This window comes from Eptesicus fuscus, chromosome 7 (genome assembly GCF_027574615.1).
Source record: "Eptesicus fuscus isolate TK198812 chromosome 7, DD_ASM_mEF_20220401, whole genome shotgun sequence".
In the NCBI taxonomy this organism is placed as follows: Eukaryota; Metazoa; Chordata; class Mammalia; order Chiroptera; family Vespertilionidae; genus Eptesicus; species Eptesicus fuscus.
In genome coordinates this window covers 56,523,515-56,548,431 of record NC_072479.1, presented here as the reverse complement: position 1 = coordinate 56,548,431, position 24,917 = coordinate 56,523,515, and the positions used below count along the sequence as shown (strand labels likewise).

Below are 24,917 nucleotides of genomic sequence, written 5' to 3'. Positions count from 1 at the left end.
AAATCTAATTGTTTTCTATAACTGAATCTAGAATAATATCTAATCAGAAAGTGGATCAGTGGCTGTGTGGGTGCTGAGGTGGGGGAAGGGTTGGCAGGGATTATCTAGGAGAATGAAGCACAGGGAACTTTTTTTTTAGCGTAATATTTCATATCTTGATTGTTGTGATAGTTGCACAGCTGTATACATTTATCTAAACTCATCAAAATTTGCAGTTAAAATGGGTGCACTTTATTGTGTAAAAATTATATTTCACTAAAGTCGATTTTTTTAAAGTTTTTTTTTTTACATTTCATAAAAACACAAGGAAAATTTTAAAAAAACACAAGGAAAGACAATTGACAGATAAAATATTTGACATGTTTTAACAAAGAATTAATGTCTAATACACATAAAGAGTTCTTTAAGTCAAACAATTCAATAGAAAAATGGACATAGGACATGAAAGGACCATTCACAAAGGACAAAATGCAGTGGGCAATAACAAAGAAAAGACACTTGTCCTTATAAATCTCAATAAATGAGGAAAAAACAAACTTTAATAATGGAATTGTCAGACTGACAATTTTTAAAATTGGTGAGAATTCAGGGAAACTATCACTTTCACAGTGTGGGTATGTGTAACTGGGAATATTTTTAAAGATCATTTGTCAGTGTATAAAAATTTCAAATGTGCACAATCTTGACTCAGCAATTCTACTTCCAGGAATCTGTACTGATAACACTGATATGTATACAGGGATTCTATGGAGTAAATATTTTTCTTTTCTTTTTTTTATTTATTTTTTTTTTTTTGAGTAAATATTTTTCTTTCCTAATTTTACAGATGAGATGAGTGAGACATGGAGGTTGAGTTGCCTAAGGTCATACCGCTAGTAAGTAATAGATCCAAGATTCGCACCTATAATTTGTCTCCAGAACTTGTGCTCTTAACCACTCTGCTATATAGATCTCCATTCTCTCCTAAATGCCATATATGGGCACTAATATATATATATATATATATATATATATATATATATAGACAGATGTTTGCTGCAGTTGAGTTTAAAATATTAAGAAAGAATAAAACTAATATTAAAAGATCTTTAACATAGTTTGTTAAGTTAAAAAAAATAGCAAACTATAGATTAATGCTTATAATACCTATTGTTAGAATTCAGTTCCTGATCCTGCTCTACTAAACCAACTGTCAGGTCGAGTGCCTCTGCCAGGGGCTGGACCTCCTGGGACTCCAGGTATTTGACAAAGAAGCCAAGAGAAGTTGTAGGTATATAAGAGAGTCTTTATTGTAGAAGCCAGAGGCCATGTAGCCATTGCTAACAGGGAGCCACTGGATAAAACAGTTCTTCAAAGCAAAGTAGCTGCACACGGCTAGGTAACAATACATCTTTCCTACATAGTAGCAGTAGCCTCTGTACCCACAGCCATTATCTGAGTAGCCCCTGGTCAGTAATACATCTTCCCCATAATACAGTCCCCACACTAAGTAGTCTAGCCTTATATAGGAGCAGTCCCCTCCAAGCAGCCATTTTGGCTGGTCAGTAACAACTTTATACTACTTAGACAAAAGAGGCTTCTTTCCAAATAGTGACATCAATCATTTGGGTTATAGAAGGGCATGCTTATGCAGTGCATAGATTGCTGCATCCTTGCACCTGCATATAGCAAAGTAATCTTGAACATTTTGATTAAGATTCCCACACTCAGAGTGGCCTTGAGCATTCAGCGTACTCTGAATGGGCCCCCCACACCTATTTACATAAAAAAATACCAACATAGCAAATATGCTCAAAAGAGCAGAGATGAAACTTGGTCTTGTGTAGACTGTGGAAAGGCATGTGTCTGAGCAATGAGGTCAGACCAAATCTGGGTTCAGCAACCTTGGTACTGGGGTTCTGCCTAGGAAAGAATTCAGAGTCAAGACCCAAACTGTAAGAGAACATTTATTTGTTAAATTACAGAAGTAAAAGAAGTAATTTCTATAAGAAATGGGCTTAGGAAACAAGTTATGGAGGTAAAGGAAGGGCCCTTGGAGCTTGGGAGTGAGGAAGCTGATGGTAAGGTGCCTGAGGCAGGAAGGGGAAGTGGGGAGAGGGAAGAATGAAGGGGAAAAGGTAGGGAAAGGGAAAGGCATGGGTGTGCTCCTGGGAGGGAGAGCGCACTGGGTCCTCGTCCTAAGAATTTTAAGGGTGGAGACGTTAGGGGAGGTCCCAGGGGAAGATCTCAGTAGCATATTCAGTAGCTTTCCAGGTGTGTCCATTCAGGGTTGTGGTCTCCACTGATTGATTGGATGGCACCAGGGCAGGGGGTCATTATTTAATGCAGCTGGTCCTGACATTAGCCATGGCTGGCTTTGTTGCTTATTTGGGCCTGGAGCTAAAATACAATTGAGGCCTAGATGTTATCTCTGGGGAGGAAAGATCAGGGGGTCCAAACCGATGACAAGCTGTATGCTAGGGGAGGAAAAGTCACCCTGGGGCGAGGTCCCACTCCACAATTGATTGTCCCTTGCTAGGCACCTGGAGCTTTTCATCCTGGTGACCTTCTGTACCTGGGCCATGGTCCTTGCTCTGCTCATATCTGTCTAACTGCCTACAGCAGTCTAAGACATAAAAGATGAGTTTTCTTTTCTCCTTTTCGTACATTTATTATTATTAAATTTTTTAAATATATTTTTATTGATTTTTTACAGAGAGGAAGGGAGAGGGATAGAGAGCTAGAAACATCGATGAGAGAGAAACATCGACCAGCTGCCTCCTGCACACCCCCTACCGGGGATGTGCCCGCAACCAATGTACATGCCCTTGACCGGAATCGAACCTGGGACCTTTCAGTCCGCAGGCCGACGCTCTATCCACTGAGCCAAACCGGTTTCGGCATATTATTATTAAATTTTTTAAAATTGAGGCATAATTGTCATACATTACATTAGTTTCAGGTGCACAACATAATAATTTAATATTTAGGTCTAGTTAACACCCATTATCATAGATAGTTACTGATTTCAAAATATTTTTAACTTACTGATTGATTTGAGAAAGAGAAACATAGATGTGAGAGATAAATATCAACCAGTTGCCTCTCATACACCCCCGGATCAGGGATTCGACCCACAACCCTTTTGGTGTATGGGAGAATACCCCAACCAATTGAGTCACCCAGCTGGGTGTTTTTTGTCTATTTTTTGGTTCCACATATAAGTGAGATCATATGGTATTTGTCTTTCTCTGTTTGACTTTCTTCATTTAGCATAATGCCTTCAAGGTCCATCTATGTAGTTGCAAAAGGCAAGATTTCATTGTCTTATGACTGAATAATATCCTGTTTTATATATGTACTTTATCCATTTATATATTTTCTTTATCCATTCATCCACCAATGGACACTTAAATTGTTTCCATATCTTAAATTGTAAATAATGCTGCAATGAACATGGGGGTGCATATATCTTTTTGAGTTAGTGTTTTTATTTTCAGATAAATATCCAGAAGTGTAATTACTACAACATCGATGAGAGAGAAACATCGATCAGCTGCCTCTTGCACACCCACTACTGGGGATGTGCCCGCAACCAAGGTACATGCCTTGACCGGAATCGAACCCGGGACCCTTGAGTCCGCAGGCCGACGCTCTATCCACTGAGCCAAACCGGTTTCGGCAGACAAGGAATACATTCTACACAGTAACGTTAGCATTACCAAGTAAGCAATGATGACGATGCCTAATTCAGGTAGTGATGAGAGAGAGTGAGAGGAGGGGATGAACCTGGAAGACATTTGTGGAATAAGATTGATGGGACTTGATGACTGATTACTACCGTGAGGGGGCATGGTAAGAGCTTAAAGAGGGAGAAGTTTGTTGGGGAGAAAACTGGGCACAAAGTTCCTTCAAAAGGCATCATTTATATATGTATCTCCACTGCTTGTAAGACAGGATATTGTAATTTATTTGTTTTTCTTTTTTTTCTTTTAGGATATTGTAATTTATAAAATTAGCTGTGTATGAGTCTGTCTCCTTTACTAAGCCATGACTCCATCTCCTCCAGTGTCTAGTGCCCTGTCTAGCACAGATCAGTTGCCACTGAATGAAAGAACACAGCAGAGAGAATGGCTTTGGTTTACTAGTAGGATGGGTTAGGGGAGCAGGGAATGGCTCCCCCAGGGGTGTATGAGAGGCAACTGATTGATATTTATCTCTCTCATCAAAAGTATTTAAGATAATTTACAGGCTTATAGGTCTCAGGTATACAGTTCTGCAATATATCATCTGTATATTATAATCACAAAGGCTGGGAGGCAGGAAGTTCTTCAGCCTCCCGCCTCCTTAGCGTAGGTCAGAAGCCTGTCCCAGGGCAGACTGCTCAGTTTTTCCTCAGTCCTTTCCTTCTCTGGGTTAGCCATTTAGTGTGATAGTATTGACTGGCTGTGACACGGATGGCTTCAGTACGGGGGAGAGTGTCTCCTCCAAATTCTGCTACCACCGCCCAGAACCTGATTCTAAAAAGGCACTATAGGAGAAGCCTCAGATTTCTACTTCCTTTCTCTAAACTACCAAACCTTGAGATGTATGGCAAGAGGTGGCATGTCTTTGGCAGGATGTCACAGGCTGATGTGGCAAGGGGAAAACAGGGAGAACAGCCAGGAAGGTGTGAACTTCGGCAGACAGGAAGGAAAGGGCCTGAGACTGGGGATGTGAAAGGAAAAAGGAGCTAGTGGGCATTTTCATCATCATTATTATTAATTAAAATATTTTAAACAGCCGAAACCAGTCTGGCTCAGTGGATGGAGCGTCGGTCTGCGGACTCAAGGGTCCCAGGTTCGATTCCGGCCAAGGGCAAGTACCTTGGTTGCCGGCACATCCCCGGTGGGGGTTGTGCAGGAGGCAGCTGGTCGATGTTTCTCTCTCATCGATGTTTCTAGCTTTCTATCCCTCTCACTTCCTCTCTGTAAAAAATCATTGAAATATATTTTTAAAATATTTTAAACATTTTATTAAAAATAATTTAATATAACTATCATTTGGCATTAACAATTATTAATGTTTACCATATTTAAGTCAGTGTTTTGGGAAGTATTTAAGATAATTTACAGACATAATGGCATTAAACTCTTAAATATTTCAATATGCATTGCTAATAAAAAAACATTCATACATAAGAAATAAAGTTAATAATATTGTAATAACTGCCCTGGCTGGGTAGCTCAGTTGGTTAGAGTGTTGTCCCAATATTGCAAGGTTCTGGGTTCAATCCCCAGTCAGGGCACACAAGAATCAACCAATAAATGTATAAAGAAGTAGAACAACAGCCCTAATCGGTTTGGTTCAGTGGATGAAGTGTCGGCCTGCGGACTCGAGGGTCCCAGGTTCGATTCCGGTCAAGGGCATGTACCTTGGTTTCGGGCACATACCCAGTGGGGCGTGTACAGGAGGCAGCTGATCCATGTTTCTCTCTCATCAATGTTTCTAACTCTCTGTCTCCCTCCCTTCCTCTCTGTAAAAAATTAATAAAATATATTTTTTTAAAAAAGAAGTAGAACAACAAATCAATGTTTCTCTCTCTCTTTCTTTTTTTATATATTTTTATGGATTTCAGAGAGGAAAGGAGAGGGAGAGAGATAGAAACTTCAATGATGAGAAAGAATCATTGATTGGCTGCAATATGTTATCTATATAATGTATTGTGTGTTCACCACCTCAAGTCAAGTGTCTTTCCATCACCATCTATCTTCCCTTTACCTTCTTCTACCAAGTCCTACCCCCTTTCTCTCTGATAACCACCATACTGTTGTCTGTCTGATCTTTTTTTCCCTTTACTTAATCCCTTCACCTTTTTCACCCAGCCTCCCAACCTCCCTCTCCTGTGACAGCTGTCAGTCTGCTCTCTGTATCTCTGAGTTTTTCTATTTTATTTGTTAGTTTATTTTGTTTATTAGATTCCATAGATAAGTGAAATCATATGGTACTTGTCTTTCTCTGGCTTATTTCACTTATCATAATACTCTCCAGGTCCATCCATGCTGACACAAAATATAAGAGTTCCTTCTTTTCTTGTGGCTGAGTAGTATTCCATTGTGTAAATGTACCATTATTGCTATCTTTTTTGTTGTTGTTGTTGTTAAGAGAATATTTACTGGGTAAATTACAGAGGTAGAAAAAGGAATTCCTAGAAGAAATGGACTTAGCAAACAAGTTCTAGAGATAAAGCAAGGGCCCTTGGAGCTTGGGAGTGAGGAAGCTAATGGTAAAGAGCCTGGGGCCCTGAGGGGGAGGGGGAGTAGTGAGGGGAGAGGAGAGGAGGAAAAGGGGAAGGGAAGGAGAATGGGAAGCGCAAGACACAGAAGTGCTCCTGGGAGGGAGAGTGCCCCTTTATTGCTATCTTGAGGGTGGTTTGCTTGATCAAAAACGTGTTAACCTAGATGCACAAAAACAATGAACAGGGCTTGCTTAAGGCAAAGATAAGCCTTTTACTAAAAAAGTTATATGCTTGGGGCATGACTACCCATCATGACTTGTCCAGTTAGGAATTTATGATCAGATCATCCTGTGAGATTACTTTTGGTAGAATTCCTTTTTCGTTCATACTATGTATGGTGTCAGATGAGTACTACACTTATCTGGATAATCATTTCATAAGGTATATAAAGGTCTAATCACTATGCTGTACACCTGAAATGAATAATAAGTTTATTTTTATTGATTTCAGAAAGGAAGGGAGAGGGAGAGAGAGATAGAAACATCAATGATGAGAGAGAATCATCAATCGGCTGCCTCCTGCACGCCCCCCACCGGGGGTCGAGCCCATAACCCAGGCATGTGCCCTGACTAGGAATTGAACTGTGACCTCCTAGTTCATAGGTCGATGCTCAACCACTGAGCCACTGAAATTTTAAAAAATGTTCTGCTCTGGCCAGGTGGTTCAGTTGGTTGGACTGTCGTCCCTAACATCAAAAGGCTGCTGGTTGGACTCCCAGTCAGGACACATACCTAGCTTTTGAGTTCGATCCTCTCTCTCTTTCTCTTGAATCAATTAAAACATCCTTAGGTGAGGATTTTTAAAAAGTTTTTATATAATCCCCTAGTATTTTCATCCCCTCCAAATTAATAATCATTCCTTAATATCACCTAAAACCCATTCTATATGCAAATTTTCCCATCTGTCCCCAAAATATCTTTTTACAGTTGGTTTGTTCAAAATAAGATCACATTACATATGACTCTTCATGCTCTTTTGCCTCTTCTGTTTTATTTTTTTAAATACATTTTTATTGATTTCAGAGAGGAAGAGAGAGATAGAAACATCAATGTTGAGAATCATTGATTGGCTGCCATCTGCAAGCCCCAGCCCAGGATCCAGCTAGAAACCTGGGAATTGAACCAGCAAACTTTCAATGCATGGGATAACACCTAACCAACCGAGCCACACTGACCAGGGCGCCACCTTCGTAATTTTTACTGTTATCAGGTTTCCCTTGTTCCATAGTATTAATTTTTTTATCCTAACAATAACATCTGTGAAATGATAGGTTTGATATGTAGTTCAAATTCCTTCTAAAATTCATTAAAAGAACACACAGAACCCTAGCCAGTTGGCTCAGTGAATAGAGCATTGGCCTGCGTGCCAAAGGGTCCTGGGTTCGATTCTCATCAAGGGCAGGTACCTTGGTTGCAGGGTCCTCCCCAGCTGGGCCCGGATGGGGATCATGCAGGAGGCAACCAATTGATGTGTTTCTCTCACATCATTGTTTCTCTCTGTCTTTCCCTCTCTCTTCCATTCTCCCTAAAATTCAATGGAAAAATATCCTTGGGTGAGGATTAACAAGAACATACAAAAATGTTCAAATTCCACTAGTGGTCAGTGCCTCACACTTTGGGAAGTGCTGGAGTAGAACTGATGTCAGGGAGTCCCACCAACTCTGCCTTGAGACCTTGATTGGGCACACTTCTCAAGTGCTTAATTTATTTCCTAAACCAGTTAGAAAGATATACTATAATATCTGCAGATGTTAGTTACTAGTCTAGTGAGTGACTAAGGTAAGCTCTTCCTGGAAGACGTCCAGGGACCTTTGTGCAGGTACCTCTGAGCACCTGAAGCGGTGGGGGAGGGGAGAGCAGAAAGAAGGAAGGCCTTGGTAAAAGTTACCCCTAAGTTAGGCATCAGCGTTAGGGAAGCGGAGGGAAAACCCCTCTTGGAGGCAGAAGTCTGTGAAGCGCCTGTCCTTTCCCACCTTTCCCTAGTCACCCCAAGGAGGACTTAACATGGTGTTCCAGGGCCTTCCCCCCACATGAACCACCCCCTCACCCTGGGGACAAAGAAAACTCCCTGAAGAGAAGTCAGGTGTCAGGCCTCAGTGAACCTCAGCTGGCTTCTTTGAGGGAGGGCAAAGCAGGAAGGAGGGGTTTGTGGTTGAGGAGAGCCAGATGGTCCACCCTAGCCCCGGAAATAAGAGGCCCAGCCCAGCTCACAGCATTTTTCCAGATCTAGCTGGGTCTAAGAGGCCAACTAACTCCACCCCATTCCCTTTGGGGCACCTCGTGGCCCAGGCGGGTTTGTTTATGAATCCACCTTCCTCCTCCCCCAGCCCGGCCCTCAGCGCCTCCAGGTTAGCCCAGGTTCCAGTCTCATGGGAGGGGGAAACCTTTCCTCCCTCTTCCTCCAGCTTCTACTGTAGATGTCGGCTAAGGGCAGGTTCTTTTTCCAGACCTGTTGAGCCTGTTGGGGGTCATTCTCTTTTCTGGATATAGGAAGCTAGGAATAGTGTAGCCCTCTCCTCCAGAGGGGACTCGGGGCTAATTGTCTCACGAGAGGAAAGAGAAAGGGAAACTGCTTCATTTTTGGTTAAAGGACTATAAAATTCTCTCCTGCACCACAGTCATCCTTGGGATGCCGAGGTCTGGTTGGGGTGGGGTAACTGGTAACAGTAAATTGGCATTAAGCACAAGCTTTCTGCCGGGTCTGCTGAGCTTTGGATCCCTGAGGAGCCTGAGGGTTTGGATATTTGGGGTAAAGGAAACGTTTTGATTATGTCTTTGTTTCAAGCTGGAGTCCCTAGGGGTCAGATTTAAATGTTCAGAAAAGCTCTCTAGTTGCTCAGTTTGGGGACCAGGTTCCTCTCTGAGCTGGATGGAATGCAGGGTCGGGTAGTGAGCCTGCTTCTTTAGCTGTCAAGATGCAGATGGATTGTGGAATTTCGAGTCATTCAGCAATTTCTCTTCCTCTTCCCCACCATGCCTCAAATCACCTCTGCTTTTATTTTCCAAAGGATCTTCAAGCTCCAGAGACCATCAGCTAGGTGCACAGTCAGGCCTGTCTTTTTACAGCCCTCTTCAAAAAAGAAAATATTCTAGAAGGTTGGGCCAGAGTTCAGTTCCAACAATAACTAAAATGTTTTCTTGACCATGCCTCCCAACTCTTAAGATAAAAACTCATTTTTCCCCCTCAGACTTTCCTCCTCCTCCAGAAAACCTCCAGAGCTACAGACTGGTTGCCACACTGAACAAAGGCCTTCCTAGTATAAGGTACAGTCAAGGCAGGGGTGAGCCACAGTGCTTCTCAGATAAGGAAACAAAGACATAGCATAGATACAGAATGAGTCATTTAAAATAATGATAATAAAAATAAGAAGAATAAGAATAGCTGCTGCCAGTCCGGGATTTCTCATCAACAGGTTCTGGGCTTCCCAAACAGAAAGAAACCTGATTTGTTACAGTTTTGTTGTTGTTTTTTGTCTTTCCAGGGCCCTAAAAAGACAGGAATGTGTATGATGGTCCATCCAGCTTCTAGACACCATAGCATGGGGAAATTACTTTAGACTGCATGTGTGAAAAACCCAGGCTTGCCAGGCCACGATCGCTCAGTGGTTAAGCGTCGACTTATGAACCAGGAGGTCAAGGTTCAATTCCTAGTCAGGGCACATGCCCAAGTTAAGGGCTCGATCCCCAGTGGGGTGTGTGCAGAAGGCAGCCGATCAATGATTCTCTCTCATCATTGATGTTTCTCTCTCTCCCTCTCTGAAGTTAATAAAAGTATATTTTTTAAAAAAATGAAATCAGCCGAGACCGGTTTGGCTCAGTGGATAGAGCGTCGGCCTGCGGACTCAAGGGTCCCAGGTTCGATTCCGGTTAAGGGCATGTACCTTGGTTGCGGGCGCATCCCCAGTGGGGGGTGTGCAGGAGGCAGCTGATTGATGTTTCTCTCTCATCGATGTTTCTGGCTCTCTATCCCTCTCTCTTTCTCTCTGTAAAAATCAATAAAATATAAAGTAAAGTTTAAAAAATAAATGAAATCAATAAAAATATATTAAAAAAATAAAATCAATAAAAACATAAACACCTTGCCAAAACCGGTTTTGCTCAGTGGATAGAGCATTGGTCTGCAGACTGAAGGGTCCCAGGTTCGATTCCGGTCAAGGGCATGTACATTGGTTACGGGCACATCCCCAGTGGGGGGTGTGCAGGAGGCAGCTGGTCGATGTTTCGCTCTCATCGATGTTTCTAGCTCTCTATCCCTCTCCCTTCCTCTCTGTAAAAAATCAATAAAATATATTTTAAAAAATAATTTAAAAAAATAATAAAATTTCAAAAAACCCCCACCATAAACACATAAAGGAGCTTAGGGGAAAAAAGCAAGAGCTAGAATAAAGGTTTAGAACGTTATCTGTTGAGGCTATTAGGACTTAACTTGTCAGGGGCTCTTGCTTTTTTCCCCTAAGCTCCTTTATCCTAGAGTAGGCAGAACAAGTAAAAGAAATGTTAGTCAATTTTGCACTTAGCTGTAGTTGAAAGCTTACTGAGAGGGAATGTTACAAAGATGGTATAAAAAGAAGGTTTGGAATCATCTGTATTTTATTTTTTGAATCATCTGTATTGTAATTTGTAAACTGTTCCCAGTTACCAGATTGCTATGTGGGAAGTTGATGAAAGCTAAAGAGTGTTTTCAAAATCAGGAAGAATGATTTATTATTATTATTATTATTATTATTATTATTAATCTCTACACCATTTATTTCTCTGGAGCAGGAGCTGGGGGTCCCTGGAAGCAGGGTGGGAATGTGGAGGGCTGCAGGGCCTGCTGCAGGTGGGTTGGGTTGGTGTGGCCCTCAGGGAAAGGTGGAGCTGTTCTTGTCTCAGCAGTTTATGTCTGGGCTCTAGGCCAGCAGGTCGCACAGCAGCTGGCTGTTGGAATGGTTCTGTTCTGTGCACCACCAATCTTGCCCATGCTGTGCAGGCTGCAGAGTACACATGGCTCACTTGTACAGGGAAAGTGCTGGTCTGGAATCACATGCACCATGATGTACTTGGTGGGCTTGGCAGTGGCTTCAGCACCCTATTGTCTGTGTCCATGGGTTATGCATATATGCATACAAGGTCTTTGGTTGATTACCTCCCACCCACCCACCCTCCCCCGCCTTTCCTCTGAGATTCTACACTCTATTTCATGCTTCCATGTCTCTGGATCCACTCTGTTCATCTATTTGTTACTTAGATTCCACATATGAGTGCGATCATGTGATACTTATCTTTCTCTGACTGACTTATTTCACTTAGGATGATACTCTCCAAGTCCCTTGATGCTATTTCAAAGGGTAAGAGATTCTTCTTCTTTTTTCTTTTTAAAATGTTTTTATTGATTTCAGAGAGGAAGGGAGAGGAAGAGAGATAGAAACATCAATGATGAGAGAGAATCATTGATCGGCTGCCTCCTGCACACTCCCTACTGGGGACTGAGCCTGCAACCTGGGCATGTGCCTTTGACTGGAATCGAACCTGGGACCCTTCAGTCCACAGGCCGACGCTCTATTCACTTAGCCAAATTGGCTAGGGCTTCTTCTTTTTTACTGCTGCATAGTATTCCATGGTATAAATGTACCTCAGCTTTTTATCCATTCATCTACTGATGGGCACTTGGGCTGTTTACAGATCTTAGCTATTATAAATTGTGCTGCTATGAACATAGGGGTGCATACATTCTTTCTGATTGGTGCTTTGGGTTTCTTAGGCTATATTCCTAGAAGTGGGATCACTGGGTCAAATGGCAGTTCCATATTCAATTTTTTTAAGAAAGGCCATACTGTTTTCCCTAATGGTTGCACCAGTCTGCATTCCCACCAGCAGTGTACTAGGGTTCCCTTTTCTCCACATCCTCACCAGCACTTGCCATTTGTTGATTTGTTGATGGTAGCCATTCTGACAGGTGAGATGGTACCTCATTGTCATTTTGATTTGTATCTCTCAGATGATTAGTGACTCTGAGCATTTTTTCATGTCTCTTGGCCATCTGTCTGTCCTCTTTGGAGAAGTGTCTATTTAGATCATTTGCCCATTTTTTAATTGGATTGTTTGTCTTCCTTTTGTTAAATTGTATGAGTTCCTTACATATTTTGGATATTAACTCTTTTTTTTATAAAAAATATGCAATGCTTCATGAATTTGTGTGTCATCCTTGCGCAGGGGCCATGCTAATCTTCTCTGTATCGTTTTAGTATATGTGCTGCCAAAGTGAGCACTTGGATATTAACTCTTTATGAGATGTATCATTGCCAAATATGTCCTTCCATACAGTGGGCTCTCTTTTCGTTTTGTTAGTGGTTTATTTGGCTGTGCAGAAGCTTTTTATTTTGATGTAGTCCCATTTGTTTATTTTTTCCTTAGTTTCCTTTGTCTTAGGAGATGTATCTATAAACATATTGCTATGAGAAATGTCTGAGATTTTGTTGCCTATGGTTTCTTCTAGGATTTTTATGGTTTTATGACTTACATTTAAGTCTTTTGTCCATTTTGTATATGTGTAAGTTGGTGGTCTAGTTTCATTTTTTTTGCATGTATCTGTCCAATTTTCCCAACACCATGTATTGAAGAGACTGTCCTGACTCCATTGTATGCTCTTGCCTCTTTAGTCAAATATTAATTGAGCATAATGGCTTGGGTCAATTTCTGGGTTTTCTGTTTCATTCCATTTATCTATATGACTGTTCTTGTGCCAGTACCAGGCTGTTTTGATTACGGTGGCTTTGTGGTATAACTTGAAATCTGGTATTGTGATTCCTCCAACTTTGTTTTTCTCACATTGCTTTTTAAACACAGTCTGTAGAAGTTATTTAAGTAATTTGAGAGGTCTTGAAATAAGTTTATTCATTTTTGGTTTTGTATTTTGTGTTTAGTCTAAAGAAAATTTGTTCAGGTTTTCACAGGTGAAATAGACAAGATTGATCATGTCCACTTGCTTTTGGGGACCATCAATAAGCATATGTTGAGGACATCCTTCACTGGCTAGGTTCTGAATTCTGTCTTGTCCTGGAGAAGCAAAGAGAGAGTATTGTGAAAAGGATGATGGCTCTTGAATTCCTGAGTCGAAATCTAAGCCTTTTCTTCAATACCTGGAATAAAATAAAACCGAGTTCCCATTTCAGCATAGAATAGCTTAGAACCATGGGAAAAAAAAACATGCTTCGGAACAAAACAGAACTGTTATAATTTAATTGAAGAATTTGAGCCTTAGTTTTCTCATCTGTAAAAGGGATGGTAGTTTCTTAAATTGGTTGAAAGGATTAAGTCAGACAAGATATGTGAAATGTTCACAAGACTGCTCCACAAGGTTAGACAGCACACACCCTCCCACCCTCCACCCCCACCCTGCCCCCAAGTTTAGGTGTGGTCTTTTGCTAAATGCATTAAACAGCTGTTAGAATCCCCAGAGCTTGGTTTACAAAGATGAGTAATGCAGTTTCTTCCCTCTGGGAAGTTTCTTCCCTTCTGGAAGTTTCTTCTCTTCAGTTTCTTCCCTTAGTGTTTCTTAAAACTGTCTCAGGGACTAATCACTTTGAAAAGAGCTACTTAAAAATGCATACTTTCAAGCCCCACCCCAGATAATTAGATTTATTAGGTATGAGATAGGGTCTAGGAATCTAGATAGCAGTCCACAGGATTCTGATAATGTCTGACACTATATTTTGAGAAGCTTTGATCTAGAGAGCGATGCTGCTAATATTAATGTAATGTGATGTTTTATAATAAAGCTATATAAGAGGATGATGCCATTTGAACTGTCCTGGAAGTATGGGCAGGTTTTTTCCCCAGTAGCTAAAAGGCAATAGCAAAAAAAATTAAAAACAAAAACAATAAAGGCTCAGACCCCTTCTGGGAGGCCACGGAGATCTTCCCTGAGTTGGGAGGAAAAAGCCAGAGGAGGGAAAGGTAGAGGGAAGGAGGCAGGAAAAAAAAAAAGTTTTTTTTTTAAAATTAAGCCTATTTTTTTCATAATTCACATAGCTTTTATTTTTTATATTTATCTTTATTGTTGAAAGTACTGATTTCCCCTCCCCCCAACCACCCTGCTCCCACCCCCAATTAAGCCCATTTTTATAAATGGTTACACAAGGCATTGCTTTATTCACTAAGGAATTAATGGAAGAGTTTTTATGGGACTATTCTGGGTTGGAATCTGGAACAACTCATTAGCTTTGCGACCTTGGTCAAGTTACTTCCCAGCCTTAATTTCTTCACTTATAAAATACATAATATCTCTAATACTTACTAATATCTTCCTAATGAAGATGACATAAGGAATTAAAAAACACCTACATGACCTAGGCACCTAACATTCCACAATCACTTCACCTTCTTCAGCCTCTGCCCAAAGCAGCACAGGTCTGCTTTAGGGGAATCCATACTTTAAAACATGACAATCTATCATAAAGTCTTGAAATTGTAGATAATAAAGTGACAACACATAATATACAAGTGCTAAAGAAAATGACCTCAGCATATCATTGACAAGCCACCCAGGCCGCCTCCACCAAAACTAGGATAAAGGAGAGGCAGAACGAGAGGACAGAAATTCAGGTGCCTGGGGAAAAATCTTTAATCTTTGTAAATACAAAAAGCAGGAACTCTTATTTTATGCACAAAAGGTATTTAAAAGTGTGTGTGTGTGTGTGTGGCGGGGGGGGGGGGGGGGGGGGGCGGGGAGGCGGGTTGAGGGGAGTAAGTAGCTCATATAAGGACCCCAAATCATTTGGTTTGGCTCTGCCAAGGCATTAGGGGTGAGTTAATGGAATGTTTGACCAAAATATAGGAGCCTAATTTTTAAGTTGATAATCTTGTATGGCCCTTGAATGATGTTATAAATATCCAAATGGCCCTTGGCAGAAAAGATTCCCCACCTCTGCTTTAAGACAAGCTCTTGAAAAGTTAACCCGCTATACGTTACATGGTCTACACCTTTAGGGAAACTTATAAAAAAATGGCTTTTGCTAGAGTCTCATAAAGACCTCGCAAATTGGTCAGTTCAGTATTGGCTGACGGTGTGAGCGCCCGCGCCCGCGCCGTCAGGGTTTACACCCACGTTCAGAGGCGTCCGCCTGCCTCTCGGCCCGCCGGGGAGCGGGAAGATTTGAGAAGCACTTTTAAGGGTCCTTAAAGGAAGACTCAAACGAGCCCTGTGGCGAGTGACAACTGCGCCTCGAGTTTCTTGGCCCTGACACTTGCTGAGCCGTTGACGATACCACCTAGTGACAGTAAAGACGTCCCCTGAAAAGGGCCAATATGGCGACGGACTCCTCCTGGCACAGCCCTGTTCCCACCCCCGCAACAGGCAGTTTTAGTAACGCCCATTGGCCAAGATGGAGGCGGTGCCCTAGCTTTCTTCGCTTCCTCATTGGACTGAGTGACTGACGGAGACGCTAATTCTCCTCTGCCTACTCTAAGTTGCCGCCCTCAGAGATCATTCGGCATTTAATTGGCTTTTAGTTCCGTCAATTTGCGTCTTATCTTGTCTTTTTTCAGCGTTAATCCAATCATAACTTTCCTGGATGCCCGCCTGATTCTTAATTGGTTTCGATCAGCTTCATCCTATCCCATTCCTGCCTACTTTTTATCCTCCTCCCACCAGGACTTTGCTCAGGCACGTCCAGGGTTTTGGTTGGTCGTTGTTTTGTCATTCCGATCAAAGCTCTTCCTATCCCTACCTCTCAGGGAGCCCGCCTGGCAGTTGACTGGTTTCTTTCCAAGCCTATCATTCATAGTTCCCGCCCATTTTCGCTTCCTGCGTCTTTCATTGGGTTTTAAAACTGAGGAGGCGGCCTTTTAGGGCGGACACCGGGCACGCAACTTTGTCTTACACGCCTTAGAGAGCAAGCGAGTCTTGCCATTGGGTTACCTGACCGCCTTTCTTCTGCAAGTCCCCCCTTTCTCCCTCCCTCATTGGGCGGGGCAGTAGCGAAGAGGTGGGGCCTAGGCTGGGCTTGTGGCGCGCTGCTCCCTCCTCCTTACCCCCCCCTCCCTGTCCGGTCCGGGTTCGCTTGCCTCGTCAGCGTCCGCGTTTTTCCCGGCCCCCCCCAACCCCCCCGGACAGGACCCCCTTGAGCTCGTCCCTCAGCTGCCACCATGAGCGGTAAGGATGAGTCCACTCAAAGCTTAGGGGTGGTAGGGAATGAGGGGGCGCGCGCGAGGGCCGACCGGGCGGTCCCCGCCGTGAGGGGGGGCGGGCGGGAGGCGGCGGCGGCGGCCTTGGTCCCGCCCGGGGCGGAGGGAAGGGAGGGAGAAGGGGCAGTGGCGGGGCCTCCGAGGAGGAGGGGGATGGGCCACCCGCCCCGGGGGAGGGGGCAGAATGGCCTCGCCCGCCCCCTGCCCGCCCCGGCCGCGGGGGGACGGGCCTTACCCCCCACAACTCGGCCGCCTGCCTGAGGCTCCTCCCGTCGGGGGCTGGAGCTGCGGGGGTGGCCCGAGCAGTGCAGGCCCCGCCCGGGCCAACCGCCTCCCTGGTCCGCCTTCTGGTCACCGCCTGCCCCAGGGCCCTCCCCCCCCTCCGTAGGTTTCCCCTCCCCCCACCACCGTCCCGCCCTTTCCACGCCCCTCACCCCGAAACCGCCCTTTCCCTCTAGGGTCCGCCCTCAGTCCGCCCGGAAACCTCCAGATTTCTAATCCCTGGACCCCTTTAGTCCCTTAACCAGAATTCACAAATGTTTCCCCACTCACACTTTTTATCTCTTCTTTTCTTTTTCCCCTTCTTCCCTTTTGTTACTTTTTACATTTGAATTTTTCTCATTTCTCATCTCCTGTGATCCTAATTTTAGCAAGCTTTCTATACATCCACATGTTTTTTTTGCCTTAACCTATCCTTCCCCGCCCCATACTTTTTATTTTGAAACTCTTGCAGCATGCCCACTGCCTTTCACATTTCCTATACCAAAAGCATCTTTTCAATATTTTCTGAGTTTAAGTTTGTGAAAAGGAAAGCTGAGGCCCAGTTTGGCATCAGTGAGCCTAGTCCATGTCCTATATGTCCTACAACTGTCCCTTCTCTCCCATCCAGTCCCCCCCACCCCCCTCACTGGCGCCTTTCACCCTTTAGTCAGGTCTGTTTCCTCATAACCTCCTCTACCCTTCCTCACCTTACCCTTTTCCTTACCCCAACTTTAAGTTGTTTATCTTTTAATTCTTTTTAGACCAAGATCACTCCATGGATGAAATGACAGCCGTGGTGAAGATTGAGAAAGGAGTTGGTGGCAATAATGGGGGCAATGGTAATGGTGGTGGTGCCTTTTCTCAGGCTCGAAGCAGCAGCACAGGCAGTACCAGCAGCAGTGGAGGAGGAGGAGGAGGAGGACAGGTAAGGAACGATCAGGACAGAGTGGGGAAAGTGTTGAGAGGATGTAAAGTTTTAGATGTGTGTTTTTTTCACAGAACAAGTTTTAGGAAGGGGCTAACCACTTGACTGTATAGATAGGGAAGTAAGTACAGAGAGACAGGTGACTTGGAGATGATTCCCCAAAGATGAGAATTTCAGCAACAGATTTTTAAAAATATGTTTGTTGTTTTTTTTAAATATATGTATATACTTTTAAAATATATTTTTTATTGATTCCAGAGAGTAAGGAAGAGGGAGAGACAGAAACATCAATGATGAGAGAGAATCATTGATTGGCTGCCTCCTACATCCCTCTTATTGGGGATGGAGTTCACAACCCCGGGCACGTGCCCTTGACCAGGGACCTTTCAGTCCACAGGCTGATACTCCATCCACTGAGCCAAACCAGCTAGGGCTAAATACATGTATTTAAGGACTTCAGAGAGGAAGGGGGAGGGAGAGAGAGAGAGAGATTGAAACATCAATGATGAGAAAGATTCATTGGTTGCTGCCTCCTGCACACACCACACTGGGGATCGAGCTGGCAACCCGGCATGTGCCCTTGACCGGAATCGAACATGGGACCCTTCAGTCTGAAGGCTGTTGTTTTTTTTTTTGCTTTTGGTTTTTCTGCACTGTTTGCTGTTTATTTGTTGTATACTGCCCCCTAGGCTGGCAACTGGATGTCATTAAACTAATTCTTTCCCTCATTTTTTTGGCTAGGAATCCCAGCCATCCCCTTTGGCTCTGTTGGCAGCAACTTGCAGCAGAATTGAATCACCCAATGAAAACAGCAACAACTCCCAGGGCCCAAGCCAGTCAGGGGGCACCAGTGAGCTTGACCTCACAGCCACACAACTCTCACAGGGTGCCAATGGCTGGCAGATCATCTCTTCCTCCTCTGGGGCTACTCCTACCTCAAAGGAACAGAGTGGCAGCAGTACAAATGGCAGCAATGGCAGTGAGTCTTCCAAGAATCGTACCGTCTCTGGTGGGCAGTATGTTGTGGCTGCCACCTCCAATTTACAGAACCAGCAAGTCCTGACAGGATTACCTGGTGTGATGCCTAATATTCAGTATCAAGTAATCCCACAGTTCCAGACCGTTGATGGGCAACAGCTGCAATTTGCTACCACTGGGGCCCAAGTGCAGCAGGACGGTTCTGGTCAAATACAGATTATACCAGGTGCAAACCAACAGATCATCACAAATCGAGGAAGTGGAGGCAACATCATTGCTGCTATGCCAAATCTACTCCAGCAGGCTGTCCCCCTCCAAGGCCTGGCTAATAATGTCCTCTCAGGACAGACTCAGTATGTGACCAATGTGCCGGTGGCCCTGAATGGGAATATCACCTTGCTACCTGTTAACAGTGTTTCTGCAGCTACTTTGACTCCTAGCTCTCAGGCAGTCACGATCAGCAGCTCTGGGTCCCAGGAGAGTGGCTCACAGCCCGTCACCTCAGGGACTGCCATTAGTTCTGCCAGTTTGGTATCATCACAAGCCAGTTCCAGCTCCTTTTTCACCAATGCCAATAGCTATTCAACAACTACTACCACCAGCAACATGGGAATTATGAACTTTACCACCAGCGGATCAGCAGGGACCAACTCTCAAGGACAGACATCCCAGAGGGTTAGTGGGCTACAGGGATCTGATACTCTGAACATCCAGCAGAACCAGACATCTGGAGGTTCACTGCAAACAAGTCAGCAAAAGGAGGGAGAACAAAACCAACAGTCACAGCAACAACAAATTCTTATCCAGCCTCAGTTAGTTCAAGGGGGACAGACCCTCCAGGCTCTTCAAGCAGCACCATTGTCAGGGCAGACCTTTACAACTCAAGCTATCTCCCAGGAAACCCTCCAGAACCTCCAGCTTCAGGCTGTTCCAAACTCTGGCCCGATCATCATCCGGACACCAACCGTGGGGCCCAATGGACAGGTCAGTTGGCAGACTCTTCAGCTGCAGAACCTCCAAGTTCAAAACCCACAGGCCCAGACAATCACCTTGGCCCCAATGCAGGGTGTTTCCCTGGGGCAGACCAGCAGCAGCAATACCACCCTTACACCCATAGCCTCAGCTGCCTCTATCCCTGCGGGCACAGTCACTGTGAATGCTGCTCAACTATCCTCCATGCCTGGTCTCCAGACTATTAACCTCAGTGCTTTGGGTGCTTCAGGAATCCAGGTGCACCAGCTTCCAAGCCTGCCCTTGACTATAGCAAATGCCCCAGGTAAGGCTTCTAATTTTTTGCATTTAGTTTCACAGCTTAACTAGCACCTCAGCTGAAACTGTTGATTCCAAAGAAGGGAGTAACTTTCTTAAGGGCTAATCATTTAGGCAAGTCAGTTAGAAAAATAGCAATGATTCTAGTTGGAACTGATTTAACAGAAAATTTTTCCCCCAGTTAATCTGATGAGAAAGGAGCACTTCTGGGCAATGTCCCTGGAATCTGTACCTCCAGTGCCTTTAGTACTACAGAACAAGGATCTGCAAACATTTTCTGTAAAGGGCTTGATAGTACTTATTTTAGGCCTAGTAATAGTGTTTATTTTAGGGCTATATATGGTCTTTTTTAAATATGTTTTTATTGATTTCAGAGAGGAAGGGAGAAGGAGAGAGAGACATCAATGATGAGAATCACTGATTGGCTGCCTCCTGCACGCCCCCTACTGGGGATTGAGCCCGCAACCTGGGCATATGCCCTTGACTGGAATCCAACCCAAGACCCTTCAGTCCACAGGCCGGCGCTCTATCCACTGAGCAAACCAGCTAGGGCAAGGGCTATATATGGTTTTAATCACATTTTTTTTGGTTTGTTTTTTACAACCCTGTAAAAAATGTAAAATCATTCTTAGCTTGAGGGCTTTATTTAGCCTTTGGGGTCCACTCTTGTGTAGGATAAGAATTGATTATAAACTTATTTATAGGACAGTTATTAAATCATCAGATATTTCTCATGAAGAACTGTAACTCCTAAGTGAGGGGAATAGTGACATAATGGGTTCCAGAAGGATTTTTTTCAACAAAATAAGTTCTCTGGTTAATCTTTAGTTAATCAGGATGTTCTACCCTGAGCAAGCTGGTTGCTCAAGGTTTAATTTTTTTTTTTAACTCCTAGTTACCTTAAAAGTAGAGTCCATCCACCTCCCCTTGCTCTAATGTATATTTTTAATAAGCTTCCTAGGTGATTCTGATATTTCCTAGAGAAGAGAACCACTTCTTCGACTGCTATGAAAATAGTGTATGGTTGAGGAAGGAGGGGAGGGAAGGGAAGTGAGGCCTGGAATGGAGTGGGGAGGTGGAGTTGAGAAGAATTAGGAATAAGAAGATTGAAGGAAAAAATAGACTTTAGGAAAGAGGTATATATATTGGAATGTGTATTGAATCAGTTGACTACAATATTCAGTCATTCACTTTGAACTAAGTGAATTTAAAATTGGTTAATTTGAAATTTAAATCATATCTACGGTATTTAAAAAGTTGACAGTCTATTTAGAATGTATCGTTTTAAATCCCATCACAAGGTCGCTAATCTTTACTAAAGCATGATAAAAGGAAATATATATGTTTTTATATTCTGGCATGATATATAAAAATTATGGGGAATTATTTAATGCCATTGAACTCCTAGTTCTATTGGAATATATGTAGGTGTATGAAATGCTTACTTTTATTATAGCATGTCATTCCACTTAGATTGGTTCTTATATAAGTGAGAATAACAAATAGGCAGCCAGCCCTATTTCCTGCCTTCTGAAGGTTTGGAAAATCTGGGTTGGGGGGTCAAGTTCCCTAACTTTTTTACATTCTTATGGTGTATTTACAATGACTGTATTTTGAGCTTTATCAAGACAGTAATTTTCTTAGTGATCTTAGACTAGAAAGTTACAATTGGAAGGGACCTAAGAAATAATCTGTAAATAGCTTTATTTTCTCGATAAGGACATTGAGATACTAAAAAGCACTTTTAAGTGATGAGACTACAGCCAGAGCTTGAGCTTGTGGTTAATTCTCCTAGGGCATTTCATTACCTGTTAGTTTTAAGTCTAGACTTGAGAAAAATCCTTTAGTTTGTTAAAAATGTGTAGCTTTGCTTCTTTGAAATTTAATGCTCTAGAGCTGGCAAGTGTTTTATAGACTAAAAGTTATGAGGAAAGTTTAATAAAAAACGGAAACTAACAGCCTGGAAAATTAGATACTTTCTGGTTAATCTACATTAGCATGTTTGTTTTCTCTTTGCTCCCAGGTTGTATCCAGTAGTTTGCTCTTCAAAGGAAAGCAAAGCTGTGGGATTGTTCCCATTAATAATAATTTGGATCCCTGCAATTTCTAAAAGTTTTATAACTTATGCTCTAAGGAGTAGTTATGAGGCACTCATTGCTAAATCATGCTCTGGGGAAGTCTGCCATTTAATATGTCATAGGATAGGGCTACCTAGCTGTTATAGATGGTCTCTGAGCTCAAGAAAATTCATGCCTTTCTGTAAGGTAGCAGCAGCTTGACATTCATTAATTAGATGAAGCACTGAAAGGCCATTTTGTGAGAATTGAAGCTCTTTGCTTCATTAATAGTGGTTTCTGAAGATACAGTTTCCTCCTTTCTGGTTAGTCATACTTGTGCAACATTTTTTTCTCTTCAGTTGATCTGACTTCATTCTTAATGAAAGATAATAAAATTATTTCCTTGAAGCTTAGTGCTGTTCAGCTGTTGCCTAGAAGCTGCAGTATCTCATTTTCCCTTTTCTGGTATATGTTATTTTACTAGAAAAACTCAACATGTTGGCAGTATGATGTAGTAGAATAGAATAGGTAGATAGATAGCATGGTTGTGAAAGACTGAAGCTTCCATGGTGTTCACTTAGTTTGTTTACATTTATTATTAAAAAGTAAAAGAATCTTAAAAAATTTCTAAGCTCTCCTCTTGACTTCTACTCTTGTTTACTTCTGTTTGCTGAATACACAGGCAAAGGCACAAACTTAGAAACAAACCAGCCACCTTTGTATTCCTGTGTTTTTCCTGGCCCTGCCCCTGGTGAGTGGTAGTGAGGAAGGGACCACCCAGTAAACTAAGTTTAGTTTCCAGACAGTGAAATGATTGATGGGCTTAGTTTTTGTTTTATTTTTAAAGTTCGAAGCTTTTTCTTTTTCCCCCAACACCCTTTCCTCTCATTTTGTAGTCACACTCATAGATCTTATTTTTGTTTTTGTTTTTTTCAGTTTAAAGCTTCAGGTTTTTTTCCCCCAATAACTGCTGAGACCTGAAAACTCTTACCCCAGGTTGAGTGGGGGCTGGCTTTCAAAGACTGAGTTTGGGTGACTTCGTGGGAGTTCTGCCTAATAAAGAGTGCAGGGCTTTGGCAGGAGAATAGAACATACTTCCTTGATGTCTATAATTCACTCAAGAAGCAAATTTCAGGCACTAAAAATAAAAACTTCACATCTGTTCGGTTTTATCGGGGTCAGGAAAATGTCTTCTCTTAGAAGTTAAGTTGAACGTGATACTAGAGTTGGTTTGCCAACAGTGTCACTAAACTTGGGGTCAGATTGCTGAGACCTAATTTGTTAAAAACTTGTATTTTAGCCCAGTGCATTTGAACATTGATGATAAGTAGATTTGGATGATTTAAATGTGTTGAGAATTGTTCTAGTGCAAAAGGTCATACAAGAGAATTTCCTGTCTTAAAATAATACACTTTATCAGATATGTCAAATGTTTCTGCATCATTTGCTTTCTTTATCAGATATTATATTTGTTTCTTATGGTGATGTTAGTACTTTTTAAATGATTTTAAGTAGAAAAGGTCTCCTTTAAAACTTAGGTGTCTTGATTGATCTGAAAAGACTGAGAAGACAGTCTTCAGACCTTTTCCGTTGCTCCTATTTATTCATTCCAGTGGCTTTCGGTAAATGACGTCATTGTTAAATCATATTGCATTGTGTAATGTGGCCATTTTAGTTCTTAATTAAATAACAAGAGCACAAGAGTGTCTAGTGTTTGAGAAAACTTTAGTATCTGTTCAGTTCTCATAGCTCCCTTTTCTTTTAATTGTTCCACTTTGTAAAGTAGTATGTAAATGTTACCACTAATAATTTAGCTCGTCATTTCGTGCTTCTAATTGTTTTGTTGGGTTTGAAATGTTTTAAAATGTAAGATGAATATCTGTAGAAAAGTTTTATATAAGTAATGCTTTTTGTAAGTAATGCTTTGTATTGTGTGTCTGTAAACTACATAATAGTTGAAAATTTTCACTTTGCTATTTAATTGAAAAGCAAGCATATTTTTCATATTTCTTGCAGAAGGTGTGTCACAATATTATTCCTTTCTCTAGCATTTAACATACAGGCCCTGTTGTGTAGAAGGATTATTTTAAAACTTATTTGCTCAACTATGACTATATTGTTAGTACTACCCTAGGTTTTTTAGAATTGTTCTCCTTAAAAGAACTGAAAAAATTTCTGTAGAAAGAGTATTTTTCAGAGTTGGTTGCAAATTTGAGCTATAATTTGAATTTGTACTTTTGCTCTAATGTTTTTAAAACTGAGTGGTTTATGAAACTAGGCAGTATTACTTGTTTAGCAAGTTTGGATGTGCCTATCTAATTTACACGGAATCCTCCTTCTCATGATGTATCTATGTACAAAATAAAAAAAATAATTTAACAATTTGAAGGAAGAAGTTAAAATATAACTAGGTCATGACAAAGACTTGCCCTTTAAGAGATGAGAGAATTAAGTTAGTGTATACATCTCTGGAAAATTATTTTAAATGGTTTTCATAGGCAAGCAAATGTTGCTAATTACCTAAGGTTAAATGCTATTGAGATGGATCTTTTAAAATTATTCAGTACGTTCTTCATTGAATTGACCCTGTTTTGATCGCTTAAAAGTTACAGCTCTTTGCAAACCTAATAAAATTAAACCAGACTAGCCATGGTAATAGCAGTTAAACTGACAGTTGCTAGATCTGGAAATCTTCATCCCTTCCAGTACCCTTATTCATACTTAACCTAAGATGTAGAAAGATTCAATGACTTGCCAAAGGCCACTGACAAAATTTAGTGACTTTTTTTTTTAACTTCAAATCAAGATCCTGTCTACTCCAAACCACTACTATCAAGTAGAAGAATGGACTTGACACCCTCCACCCCCAACCCTCCCGATTCAGTTTTGAGGTGTTACTGACATTTGTAGTCTAAGACAGATAATTGGGAGGAAAAGGCGCAAAAGGCATGGTTAATCAACAACTTCTTTGTAAACTTTTGTTATGAATCAGAATTTGTTATAAC

General features: G+C 42.0%; 1 protein-coding gene, 1 non-coding gene and 1 pseudogene across 3 annotated transcripts in view; 2 read left to right on the top strand and 1 right to left on the bottom strand.

Annotated features, from left to right (window-relative positions):
• Window positions 1-5,188: 5,188 nt before the first annotated feature.
• Window positions 5,189-5,266, top strand: TRNAI-AAU (transfer RNA isoleucine (anticodon AAU)). The gene has a single exon. It is a non-coding gene; the product is annotated as a tRNA-Ile (tRNA).
• Window positions 5,267-12,405: 7,139 nt separating this feature from the next.
• LOC114231295 (U6 spliceosomal RNA) lies at window positions 12,406-12,506 on the bottom strand (annotated as a pseudogene).
• Window positions 12,507-16,325: 3,819 nt separating this feature from the next.
• Window positions 16,326-24,917, top strand: part of SP1 (Sp1 transcription factor) — a 31,093-nt gene continuing 22,501 nt past the window's right edge. Inside the window, exons 1-3 of one of the 2 annotated variants that reach the window (XM_008140755.3) lie at window positions 16,326-16,390; window positions 17,445-17,608; window positions 18,350-19,862. In XM_008140755.3, coding sequence (XP_008138977.2) covers window positions 16,384-16,390; window positions 17,445-17,608; window positions 18,350-19,862 — 1,684 coding nt within the window. In that variant the 5' untranslated portion in view covers window positions 16,326-16,383. Of the gene's footprint in view, window positions 16,391-16,780; window positions 16,807-17,444; window positions 17,609-18,349; window positions 19,863-24,917 lie in introns of those variants that run through there. The other variant, XM_054719039.1, reaches the window with a different exon arrangement.